The following is a 14,228-nucleotide window of genomic DNA, read 5'->3' as shown; positions in this document are numbered from 1 at the left end:
CTGGCAAATTTTTTTTTTAGAAAAATCCACTTCGATAGGAAAAACAAATATTTTTATGCCTAATTTGGTGTCAACTGACAAAGTATTGCAGAGAAAATGTCAATGTTAAAGTTTGCCACGGACACACAGACACACAGACAACTGAACACTGGGTTAAAACATAGACTCACTTTGTTTACACAAGTGAGTCAATAAAACTGCACGCAGGAAATTTTTTTTTTTAAATGGGTGGCGCTGTAGTGTAGCGACGCGCTCTCCCTAGGATGAGCAACCCGAATTTCACACAGAGAAATCTGTTGTGATAAAAAGAAATGCAAAATACACAAGAGAGGCAAGGCCTTCAAGACTCACTTGTGATACACTTTAAAAAAATCTAATCATTAAAATGTGTTCTGTATACAGCTTCAGGTTAAAAAGAAAAAGAAAAAAAAAAAGTCCTAACGGCAGATTCGAACCCCGCGTGTTCGGGTGAGAAGAAAATGTCTTACCCATTACACTATCGTGGTTCCTTAACTGACGTTCAAAAATATAATATTTAAACATGCTTTTTTAAAGGGAGATGCATCGATTGCGGTATTCGCAGTGAGAACGCTGTTTAAATCATATTATTCTGGTGTGTCTTGCGCATTCAAAAAATCTTTAAAGGCAATTAAAAATTATTTTTAATTCCGCGGTAAAGGAGACATAGCTATTGCCACAATCACACTGCAACATTTAGCCGTTTTCTCTGGATCTAGATAGATGTACAAGTTTAGTTACATCCGGTTGACACAGGTGATTCAATTTCTCTTTTATGTTCATTCCAGTTTTATAGTTTTAAAGTTGATATGAAAATTGAGTATTCTGTTAAACTAATAACATGTAGAGCCAAGTACAAGTACTTCTAAACGTCGTATGAAGTGAAAAGGACATCATTTTGAGAAAAGTCAAGACTGGAAATTTTTACGTTTCATCAATTCAAGGGTATTAACTCTCATGGTTTATTATTTTTAACTGTGAATTCCGACTGATTTTGTGGATGTTTTTATGGCAGTTTGGGGCATAATCCAATAAGTGATGAGGCGTTCACAAATACTTCTCTGAATAAGTATTTAACGGGCTCCTTCTCCAACTTTCCATCACATATTATTGTGTATTGTCCATTGAATACAGGATTGATCGGGCAGGTCAACAACTTGAAACAAAATGGCGTCGGTCGCGTTCGCGAAGAATATGAGCACGCGCTTTGAATATGTATAAATATATGTACGCAATTGATTTTTGCCCATGACCGTTCAGGGTTCAGCCAATAGATCTACACAGTCCACTCGTCCTATTGATTTTAGTATTTTCCGAAAAAGACCACTTGGGCAAATGAACATTGTGAAAGCCCTGTACACTGAGAGCAAAACACACAAGCTTTTTATGTACTGAGTATAATTTCAATATGTAATGTTTAAGATGAGTAAGATCAGTTTAAAGCAAATTAAGCCCCCTAGCATTAATTGCAGAATAATTTCCCTTTTTTACTATCTGCACCAAACACATGCAAAATAAATATAACTTCCGTGCTTAGCAAAAGAAGTTCCAGTTTGAACAAAAAACGATAAAAATGACTGCTCTTGTTGTTGTGTCAGAATATCAGATCAAAGTGTCCAGTTTAGAGAATAAAAATAATATGAATACAGTAAATTCAGTTTGCATACAATTTGGCTTCTTTTTTTGTGCCCATCCCAGAGGTGCAATATTGTTTTAAACAAGATGACTGGAAAGAACTGAACTTTTCCTATTTTTATAGCAAACTTGGTGTCAACTGACAAAGTATTTACAGAGAAAATGGCAATGTTAAAGTTTACCACACACACACACACACACACAACCGAACACCGGGTTAAAACATAGACTCACTTTGTTTACACAAGTGAGTCAAAAATACAAATACAAAACCTACCATTAATATTATTAATATTGTCAAGAAACTCTCTTGTTTTCCCAAGAAACAAGTCAGAAAGACTGGCTTTACGAATTTAAGCACGAGCATACCTGCGTCAAATGAACGATCACAGCAACGCAATTTTGCACCTTGCAAGTTTTACTGAAACGTGCTGCGACTGATTCGTGTATTTTGTGGTGTTATCCTGCTGCACTGAAACTGTGCGAGGTATACATAGTGGAACAGTTAAAAGATGATGAGGTTTTATTAATACATCCTTCGGTGCAAGGGGGCGGAAAATATCTTAGCAGCGAATAACGTTTCCTTGGCGTTTTCCTATGTCTACGTTGCACATTCCTAAATCTACGTCACTTCACGGGACTCAGGAAATAACGGAAAGCAAACTTTCGTGCTGTGAAGATAGCTCATGCCCCCCCCCCCCCCCCCCCCCCCCCCTCTCTTCTTTACGTTTCAGTGTAGGTCATACATATCGAGCCTTTCTATTTTAATCCTGTTGTGCAGATCGATGTGATCATAGCGCTCATCTAGTATTATGGATCTACCTACACGAGTTGATTTCTTCTTGAAAACTGGAACTGAAGAAAGAACACACACACACACACACACACACACACACACACACACACACACACACACACACACACGAATGGAGACAGACAGACAGATAGACAGACAGACAGGCAGGCAGAAATCTAAGAAAAGCAAGAAAAGCAAAGGCAAAAAAAAAGAAAACATTACTCATATTTTTTTTTTATGAAATGAAAAAAGAAAAAGAGAAAGAAAGAGAACGATGACAACGCTGCTTATTACTGTTAGCAATGACCTGCTAACAAAACTCTCAAACCGAATCAAACTTTCTTTTTTCTATAAAAAAAAAACAAACCAAACCAAAACAAAACAAAACTTTCTTCATAAAAAAGAGGAAGAACTGATTGAAGCACATCTTGGCACAAACTTATATACCATACCTGTCATTCCATATCAGTCTGAGGGGATTAGAAAAACGCGGAGGTGTGGGATCACAGGCGGAAATGTTCGTAAGGGGAGGGTGGGAGGGGGGTTATACGGTGGGGAGGGGTAGCTGGGGCGAAGACGGGGTGGGAAGGGGTAACGGTGGGGGGGGCTGGGGGAGGGGGGGGGGGAGGAGGGGTGTGGATCAGCCACACAAGCACGTGCGGACTGTTTTTAGGCGTGACCGATTGTGTCTGGCACATTGACAGGTCTCTCTCTCTCTCTATCTCTGTGCGCGCGCGCGCGTGTGTGTGTGAGTGCGTGTGTGTGTGCGTATGCGTGCGTGCGTGTACCCACGCGCGCGTGTGTTATGTATGTGTGTAAGGTTGAGTGGGCTAGAGAGTGTGCCCATGCAGGTGGTATATGAGTTGTTTTTGTTTTGTTTTGTTTTTGTTTTTTTGTTCTTTTTTGTTTTGTTTTGTGTGTGTGTGTGTGTGTCTCTGTGTGTGTGTGTGTGTGTGTGTGTGTGTGTGTGTGTGTGTGTGTGTGTCTGTCTGTCTGTCTGTCTGTCTGTCTGTGTGTGTGCTTCTGAGTGTGTCTGTGTCTGTGTGTCTGTATATATCTGTGTCTGAATAACCTATGTATGTCTCAGACCGTTTTGGGTGGAGTGGACAAAAAACAACAACACACTTGCGAATCCTAACACTATCAGTACTGACGACACCTTCTGCCGACAGTGATGACCACTCAGAGCAGGTGGACGGTCGATCCGCACAGATTTTAGCCATCGCTTCTACCACCTGGCCCCTACAGCAGAATAAGAGTTTGAGAAAACCTCTCTCTCTCACACACACACCCCTACCCTCTCCTCAAACAAACACTTTATCTCTTTCACTCATTTAAATAGACGCACACACACACACACACACACACACACACACACACACACACACATATATATATGGAAATAACAACGACAAACGTCCAGGACATCAAATGTCCAAAGCATGGAAGCACTCCATGAGAATGGTATAGTTATAAAAATTGTATATACGTATATATATATATATATATATATATATAGAGAGAGAGAGAGAGAGAGAGAGAGAGAGAGAGACAGAGGTGTGTGTGTGTGTGTGTGTGTGTGTGTGTGTGTGTGTGTGTGTGGGCGTGTGTGTGTGTGTGTTATAAACTCATTATAAATACCACAACAGTCCGATACTCAATAAACCTGCCATGTGCTTATGAAGGCACGAACATTATTATTCTGCATGTGTCATGTGTATATATTTATAAATATCAACAATTATAGTTCTGTGCCACAGCTGCCTTTGACTCTTTCCGTTCCCAGTTCACTGTATCTTTACATGGAGGCAACACCCGCTCTTGTTCGCTATCGAATATTAAACAACAACGCAAATTTTCGATGTGTGTGTGTGTGTGTTTAACCAAAGTTGCGGCTTCCTGTCTAAATTTCATGCCTCATTCTAACTCTTTCTCAGTCATATTGCCTTTTCTGTGTATGTGGTTGTGTCTGGTCTAGTCAACCCCTCTCTCTCCTCTCCCCCACACCCTCCCTTCTCTCACCGTTACTCTCTCTCTCTCTCTCTCTCTCTCTCTCTCTCCAGGACCAACGCCTCGACCACATCACACCCCCATGGATAAGACCACAGCCACGAACAACTTGACCTTAAGGGCTTATTGCCGATAGGTCGTTAACTCACTCAGTACGGCCAGTCCTCTCTTCTCCTCTACACAGACCCCTCGGATGTCCAGTGGGTGTCTCAATGACCCAGCCTTTAGCTTCCGTCGTCAGAATTGTGGTATTCTTTGTCACCATTCACCTCTTCAGTATAAGAGCCTTCCACTTGCAATATTTTGATGATGGTAACTGGGGTGAAACGCTGTTAACGTCATCTCTTTCGCCGTTCGTATGGAGAGAGTTAAACTGAACCCTACCCTCTCTCTCTCACCCTTCCTGTCTCATCTCCCTCCCACTACCCCCCCTCTCACCTACTTTCTCTCCCCACCCCACACCCTCCTCTACTACTCCACGGTTCCTTCATCAATCATTAAAGGGGAGGCGACTCTATCAGGGGAAGATTCCGTCTTTCAGTACCAGTAGCGGAGAACTCTTGGGAAATTATTAACGCGTTGGTAGCGATCTCGCCGGATGTGCGCGCGCACACACATACACAGACACACACACACATACAAAGACAGAGACAGAAAACCAAAACAAAGCAGAACAAGAGAGGCAAGACCTTCAAGACTCACTTGTGATACACTTAAAAAAAATCTAATCGTTAAAATGTGTTCTGTAATAATTTTGTTATTATAAAGCTTCGCGTTAAAAAAAAAAAAAATTTTAAAAAGTCCTAACCAGATTCGAACCCCGCGTGTTCGGGTGAGAAGAAAACTGCTTTATCCATTACACTATCGTGGCTCCTTAACTGACGTTCTAAAATTTAACAGTTGAACATACTTTTTTAAAGGGCGATAAATCAGTTCGGTATTCACAGTGAGAACGCTGTTTAAATCATATTATTCTGGTGTATCTTGGGCATTCAAAAAAAAAAAAAATTTTAAATCTTTTTAATGGCTATCGCCGCAATCACACTGCAACATTTTGCCGTTTTCACTAGATCTAGACAGATGTACAAGTTTAGTTACACCCGCCGGGAATGTAGTAGGACACAGTCGATTCAATTTCTCTTTTATGTTCATTCTAGTTTTATAGTTTTAAAGTTGATATGAAAATTGAGTATTTTGTTAAACTAATAACATGTAGAGCCAAGTACAAGTACTTCTAAACGTCGTAAGAAGTGAAAAGGACTTCATTTTGAGAAAAGTCAAAACTGGAAATTTTTTCGTTTCATCGTGATCAGTTCAAGAGTATTAACTCGCATGGTTTACAATTTTTAACTGTGAATTCCGACTGATTCTGTGGATATTTGTATGGCAGTTTGGGGCATAATCCAGTAAGTGATGAGGTGTTCACAAATCTTTCTCTGAATAAATATTTAACAGTCTCCTTCTCCAACTTTCCATCACATGTTATCGTGTATTGTCCATTGAATATAGGATTGAACGGGCAGGTCAACAACTTGAAACAAAATGGCGTCGTTCGCGTTCGCGAAGAATATGAGCACACGCTTTGAATGTGTATAAATATGTGTACGCAATTGATTTTAGCCCATGACCTTCAGGGCTCAGCCAACTGATCTGTAAAGTCCACTGGGCGAATGAACATAGTGAAAGCCCTGTACACTGAGAGTCAAACACACAAACGTTTTATGTATTGAGTATAATTTCAAAATGTAATGTTTAAGATGAGAAAGTTTAAAGCAAATTAAGTCCCCTAGCATTAATTACAGAGTAATTTCCCTTTTTTACTATCTGCACCAAAACGTTTGCAAAATAATAAAACTTCCATGCTTAGCAAAAGAAGTTCCTGTTTGAACAAAAAATGATAATAATGACTACTCTTGTTGTTGTGTCAGAATATCAGATCAAAGTGCCAAGTTTAGAGAATACAAAAAATGCACTTTGCATACAATTAGGCTTCTTTTTTTTTCTTTCTTTTTTTTTCTTTTTTTTGTCCATCCCAGAGGTGCAATATTGTTTTAAACAAAATGACTGGAAAGAAATGAATTTTTCCTATTTTTATGCCTAATTTGGTGTCAACTGACAAAGTATTTGCAGAGAAAATGTCAATGTTAAAGTTTACAACGGACACACACACACACACACACACACACACACACACACACACACACAGACAACAGAACACGGGGTTAAAACATAGACTCACTTTGTTTACACAAGTGAGTCAAAAATCACGAGGCCAACAACTAACGCTTACTGACAAGGCCAAGGCGGTGGAGGACATGGCTGGGTTCGCGGCTATTAATTTTTATCACTCGCGAGACAACATCTCTTGCATCGCCTCTTCCTGATCAACTTTCTCCCTCTCCATGCCCTCCTCTCAGCCCCCCGCCCTTTTCTCTGCCCCCCCCCCCCCCTCCCCCACTCGCCCCCACCTCTCCCCCGGCTCTCTTCCACCCACCCCCACGTCCCTTCAATGAAGCCCTCTCGGTGATGGCCTCTCGGTTCCTTCTGATTTGGAGGGAACGAGAGAGAGAGAGAGAGAGAGGACAATGAACAACGAGCAAATTTAACGTCATTAGCAATGAACGTGCTATATGGCGTAGGGATACACGGCTTGAAAAATGGAATGAAATTAAATTAAAACAAAAGAAAAAAAAATTAACAAAGACATTACTATATTACTAACTATAAATGGTGTTCAGTGGCGTCTAGCAGGCTATAGCAGTATTTTTATTTCATTTTATTTTTTTAATATAATTAAGTCACATCCACTTTATTTCTGCTCTTCTAATCTTTGTTTGCGTTTCGTTGTTAGCTTTCGCAATAAACTAATCGAGTGATCCATCATGTCTATCTGATCGTGGCAGGCCAACCAATTTAATTCTTTCTGTAAAAGAAAATGAAGAGAGAGAGACAGACAGACAGAGACAGAGAGAGAGAGAAGAGTGAGAGAGAAGAGGGAGACAGAGAGAGAAGAGACACACAGAGAGAGAGAGGATATAGAGACAGATTCGGGCAGACAGACGGACAAACAGGCAGACAGACAGACAGAAACAGACAGGCAGAGATAGGGACAGACACAAACACACGCACACACACACACACAAACGCGCGCGCGCGCGCACACACACACACACACACACACACACACACACACACACACACAGAGTCAACTTGGCCATCCTGCCTGTAAAAGCACATAGCAATGTAACTTTGGCGAAACATGGATGTCAACTTGTCAAGTGTGGAGGTGGAATAAGAACTGGGAGGGGGGAGGATGAGAGATTGAGAGAAAGAGGGATAATACAATACAATGCAACACATCACAATACACCCATACAACGCACAACATAACGTCAGCACTACACACACACACACACACACACACACACACACACGTGCGCGCGCGCGCGGACTAACACATCCAATCCTCACCCCCGCCCCCCCAAACCCTCCCCCCACCCCCCCCCCCCCCCCCCCCCCCCCCCCCCCCCACACACACACAAACACAGCTGGAGAACACACGGACTCACATGATGAACATCTCCACCCCAGTCCCCGTGATGTTGCGTCGTATGGCCCTCCACGATTGGATCAACGAGAAGCACTGCTTGACCGTCATCGGGTGTTGGCTGCTCACCACCACACTGGAGAAATCCGTTGCCTGGTCGGCTGGAATTCCAGTCTCCAGCGACCCCGCCATCGGCTTAGTGGGCTTTTTTACCTTTTTGTGGTCGTCCTTCTTGCGCTTGGTTTGTAAGCAGCCCATGGTGTGTGTGGTTTGTGTGTTGGTGATTCGTCGATTGGGTAGTGGTTTTAGTTGTAGTAGTTGTAGCAATAACAGTAGTAGTAGTAGTAATAGGGGAGGAGGTGGAAGGGCTGTGGAGAGATGGGGATGTTGTGGATGAGGTTGTTGGTTAGTTTACGTTAATCGATAAATGTACGGAGGCGTTTTTATCATTGTTGTTATCGTCGTCGTTGTTTGCTGATTGCTAGTGAAACCACCACAGTATACACAGCAGTGCGTATTCCGTCACACCAACCGCATGGGAAGAATATCACGGCTGTATTCCTTCTCCTGCTGTACACTGTTCATCGGCCTGGTTGCTCCGCGATGGGAGTCTGCGTCTGAATTCCAGCACAGGATGTAAGTATCTATTCAGCTATTGGGGAGAACTGTAGAAATGTGGATGTAGCTGGTAATCCACGGAGACTCGTTTGGTTTTCGCTTTCTCTTTTCTTTGAGCCTTCCAAAAAGCTAATATTACGACTGTCTTGTTCTGCTGTGCATTGTTGGAATTCCACGATGGAGACTTGAATCTGATATTCCAGCACAGGATATAAGCATTTAGGTATTGGGAAGAACTGTAGACAGTTGTAGGCAGTTCGTAATCCACGACTTTTCTTTTTTCACAACCGTGCACAGACGTCCACCTATGTATATATTCCAACACCAGTTCTTCGACAGTATTTCGTGGCTTTTTATCCTTTATCTAATACGTTGTCAACAACAATGACCTTGCGTGTAGCCACACACAGGATATGTAATCATATATATATATATATATATATATATATATATATATATATGGGGTTACTTTGTGTGAGAGTGTGTGGAGGTGGAGCGTAGACAAAGTTAGCCCACGACGTGTTGTTTACATCAGTGCCAAAACAGCTACACTTACACTGGAACAGACTGACATGTGTTCTAATACCACAATAAGTGGACAGGATAAAGAAAGGATATACAGTTATATTCCTGGTGGGATAATGTAGGTATTCCACGGTACAGATCTCATATGCATCCAATCACGGAGTACGATGTATTCAACTATGTGGGAATACCACGCGTAACACGAAACTTCGGATGTTCCACACACACAGGACACCAAATGTATTCCACGAGTATAACAACGTCTTCAACCACAAGAATATGTAACAGTTCAATAATGCGTTCATCCCACGAAGGAATGTTCAGGCGCTCAACAGCAGGACACTGAATGCGTTCCACGACACAGCATTGTGTGTATCCGAGCACAGAATGCAGAAACAGGTTGCGGCGATACCGTTTGAATCCCGCTACTGAATCTTCAGATATTTAACAAGAGCTGGAGGGACTGATGCACAAGGCATGTTTTCTCCAGTGCTGGGTATGTTTTACACAGAAATTGTGTGTAAGTAATCTACGATAAGAATCTGGATCTTGAATAATCACCAAATCCACAAGAAGACTGAATGTGACCTTCACGCAGACTTCTCCAGCATACCTAGGTATAGTGCACAAAGAAAAATAACTGCACGTAGGTGCTGTCAAATACTGTGGAAAAAAAATCACAATAATAACTACAGCAGAAGAAAAGTCGCATTGATTCTATTCTGATATGATCGAAATAGCAAACGACCAAGCATTTACTCTACTCGAACGAAAATCCACACACACTGATATCAAAGACCGTATATTACCAGCGTGAATATGAAGCAAAGGAGATTTTTTTTCACTGAGGAACAATGTACACTCCCATGGAAAAACAAAACACAGCAGCTAACACACCCATCCTGATCTAAAAATGATGATAATACACTGGCTGCTTATTTTCAACTGTTGCTCCTTTTATTGCCTGCTGTCCAATGATTATCACCGCTCGCGAACACGTTGGTTTCGTGAAACAGTATCCCCTTTTGCCGGCGTGTGTGATAATACAGTGCAATCGTCATCAGAGCAGCTTCTGTAACAGAAAAAAACCCACGTCGATTCAATGTCAATCTGACATAAAGAGCATATTTCCTCAACAGGCTGAAAAATCATTGTCATGTTATTTCATAGCTAACCTCGTACAATAAGGGAGCAAAAAGCACGCTGAAATCCAATTAACATTTCAAGGTTCTCTTTAATGAAATCAGCATGGAATAGCGAAGTATATGCGCGCATCACGAAGAGACGTGGATTGTAAATATTACTGTATTCTATGTTATCACACAACACACCCCGTTTTCTTAGACTGAACACACACACACACACACACACACACACACATTTTAATCATCCTTTAACACACATTATTGACAGTGGCCTATAGATCAGTCGATATCAATATCAATTAATAAGCAGCATGCCCAGTTAATGCATATAATCATGCAGACACAGTGATTTTCGTTCGAGTCCAAGTAACATTTTTGTATCTGTTTTTGTCGACTTCTTTTTCTTTATGCTCTATTTAAGCCAATCATAACTTACCGTGACTGACTAGATTTTTGTAATGAGGAAAACAGCTTTTGGAGGTAAACACATCATACGCAAAACTACTTTTTACGTCATCCCAAAGATTTGGACCATTTTCCATATCAGCTGTGACGTACATGTGGACTCAGTCACGTATTCTTCTTCAATTTAGCGTCTTTTGACCTTGTGTAAAGAAAATGGTATCCTATTTTCCTAGATCCTTTTTTTTTTTTACAGGGCAACATAATTATTTATATCGGGGATTGGAATTTGTTATTTTGATATACTACTTTCCTAGATCCATTTTTCGACAGAGCAACTATTATATCGGGGGATTGGGAATTGTTTTTTTTTTTTTAAATGGTCACGTGCTTCACGTGCATTTTTGTAATCATACCATGAGTTATGAATGTGATGTGCTGCTGTGAAGTGCAGATTTTGCCAGATGGTGTCATGAAGCTGTCCAGGTTAGGGACATTTTTTTGCCTGTAAAGTTATGTTGAAAATGATTGCACTCAGTTTGAAATGACTTTGACTACATTTTGTGATGGGATATTGACCATAGTATATAAAAGCAGGACATTTGAATGGATAATTTATGTAGCGTTTAAATTACAGATACATTGATATGTTGTGGGTGATTTGATGTTGTTGTAAAGCTTGTATGGGTAATCAGTACTTGGTGTTGTGATGATATACAGTTAGGTTGATAATAGATAATAGTTACTTAAATTTGTCTTAAGTTTTGTTAGACTATTCGATGGCTAAGAAATGGTTGTTGTTTTTTAAACATTGAATTTTGTAGTAGCTAAGCAGCTAAATTTTGGTATTTCCTGATGGGATGAATGGGAATCATTTTAAAGTAATTGTATTTTGCATTACTTAGGGTGGTGAATGGACATCGTTTTCCAAGCGAATATTTTTTTAATATTAGCTTCAGTGATAATTGGAAATTATGTCAATAGTATTGGATGAAGATTTCCTCTTTAGTGTTTATGTAAAGGTATGGTGTCTATGTTGTCTTGTTTGTCCACTTAGGTTTCCATGAATAGTATTCAAAACATGGTCTGTAGTGGGACTGGAAATAAGGAGGGGGGTATGCATCCACAAAGTCAAGGAACTGACACATACTAAAAATGTGCAGGCATCTAGTGGCTGGGGACAGGCCACGGGTTTGGTTTTGTGCCGAGGTGCCAGGGACTGGGCACGGGACTTCATAGAACTGGATGGTGGGACCATCGAGACGAACTATCGGCACAGAAGATGAACGTGACGGTGGGACCATCGGGACGTGCTGAGTGAGGAGCCAGGAGCTCGCAAGACTGCTGAAGAAAATTCAAGGCGGTGAAGTTAAACTTGTTTCCACCCATAAAAAATTATATTCTAGCCCAGGCCATCAGTAGCAGCTTTTGATATCTTTCTTAATAATAAATAAAAGGATGTGGTTAATAAGTGTTGTTTTCGTGTTTTGGGGAGAACACATTCTGATTTGGAGTAACGAGTAAACAGATAGCAGGCATACGCTTACAAGCAAACATATTCATTCTTATTTAGTTATCTCTGTCTATCTGGCACTTTCTTTACACCTTGAATGGTATTGGACGTGTAATGTTAGTGTTTGCATGCGTGCGTGTGAGTATGTGTGTGCGCGCGTGTGTGTGTGTGTGCGCGCGCGCATGCGTGTGTGTATGTGCATCATTCATGTAGGCCTGCACATCTGAGGAACTGGACGCTCCCCTGCCCAGTCATTCTGTGTAGTATCTGAGAACGCATAAGTTGTATGTCATCATGGGAAGAGCGAAGAGACCTGGTTGTCATTTTCACCTCAGCAAGTTTCCAATCGGTCACCGCGTTTGCCTGACGTCAGTTGAACAGTCAGCGTTTCTCTCTCTCTCTCTCTCTCTCTCTCTCTCTCTCGTGTCCCTCAGATTTACTCTTTGTTATTCTTGTGACCAAGCGCTATGCTTGCTCCAATACTTGCCTCACGCACAAGCTGTATTAGCTTGCCTGACGCACAAGCTGTATTAGCAGACGACAGTTTTCCCTCCTTACCCGCGCCCAGAATTGTGTGACGTCACTCCGCTTACATCATTTTGTCCTCGCCAGACAACCTATTCACGGCTCGCCCAGTGTCGCATCGCGGTACGTCATTGGCTGAGCGGAAACTTGTGTTTCTGTACCACCGTAATTAATTGATAACTCTTTTGTCAGATCAGTAAACAAGTATTATATAATGGCAGAATCGTCGCAATTCCATCTTTAAATCTATTCCATTTATGTTCGCCTACGTTAAAATGATTTAACGCAGTTTGTAATTTTCAGCGACGAGCTCGTTAAAACTGACCCTGTTCAGGTGACTTAAATTAAGATTATAAATTCATCTTAAATAACCAACAGTTCATTTTATACTCATTATAAAGTAGGTGCTGAGCTCTTTTGCAACTTATCCGACGTAAATCGGTTCAGGAATCATTTAGAAATCTGTCACTGAACACCTTGTAACAAACACAGGTTGTTGTCAGATTTGGCCACATTAGAGTCGATCTGTTTGCAGCACACGTGACTGTCTTTGCAGTCCGCTTAACTTGCATAAATTGGCACAGTCAGTGATGAGTGGTCATTTCATACCTGGTCAGTCATCTGACCAGAGCTCGCTCGCTCTCTCTCTCTCTCTCTCTCTCTCTCTCTTGCTGCGTCGAGCAGTGTGTTGTGTCGTGTGTGTCCCCACAACGGCTGACACCTCGCTACGTATTGCTGTAAGTACTAGTGTGTAGAATGTGTTGATTTGTAAATTGTATTGTTCGACACAGTACTTGTGTTCATATGAGTATGTTCAGTTATTGCTTTGTTCAGTTATTGCTTTGACATGTTAGTCACAGCTCGGCTATGATTGATATAGAAAATCGCCATGTCGTCATATGCTCGTAGCAGTAGTCCATTTGACTCTTCTTAACGTCACAGTCAATGACATCTCTGGACACAGATAGTTTGTTCCAGAATGTTCTAGTGAGTGCATAAAGTTCATTCACCACTTAATGGTTAAGCCATGATGGTTCTTCACTTACTATCTGGTCTATCAGTTTACCAGTATAATACAAAAGCCACTGATTCTATTATCTTGTTTATTATTCATGTATTATTTTACACGCTATCAGTTGTACTGCTACAGTGTGCTCAGTACTCTAAGATGTGTGTAGTATTCTGCAGTTGTGATTACAAGATAGTGTTTGATTAATATCAGTTATTGGTTAAAACCACCTGATATGTATCAGTCTGTTAATTGTAATTTAGTTATCATGCTCTCTCCTATACGGCTTACTCCAGTATAGTGCTACATGATAACAGTGTTTGGTCTTCACACATATGCAATACCAAGTGGTAATCTTTCCATGTAATATGTATACATGTGCTTTATTATTCACTTGCGCCGACATGTTGTGCTAATGACATTTATTTGTGTCATTCCAGGCACTGTCTTCTCTTAGTTCTTCTCTTCTCTTAGTTCTTCTCTTT

General features: G+C 41.0%; 1 protein-coding gene across 2 annotated transcripts in view; it reads right to left on the bottom strand.

Moving 5' to 3' along the window:
- The window catches only part of LOC143281725 (myoglobin-like), a 244,870-nt gene that overhangs the window by 164,075 nt on the left and 66,567 nt on the right, over positions 1-14,228 (bottom strand). For both annotated transcript variants that reach the window (XM_076586997.1, XM_076586998.1), the window contains one exon: positions 8,029-10,221. In XM_076586997.1, coding sequence (XP_076443112.1) covers positions 8,029-8,264 — 236 coding nt within the window. In that variant the 5' untranslated portion in view covers positions 8,265-10,221. The remainder of the gene's footprint in view (positions 1-8,028; positions 10,222-14,228) is intronic.

The sequence above is a fragment of the Babylonia areolata genome, chromosome 4 (genome assembly GCF_041734735.1).
Source record: "Babylonia areolata isolate BAREFJ2019XMU chromosome 4, ASM4173473v1, whole genome shotgun sequence".
In the NCBI taxonomy this organism is placed as follows: domain Eukaryota; kingdom Metazoa; phylum Mollusca; class Gastropoda; order Neogastropoda; family Buccinidae; genus Babylonia; species Babylonia areolata.
This window is presented reverse-complemented; position numbering and strand designations above follow the sequence as displayed.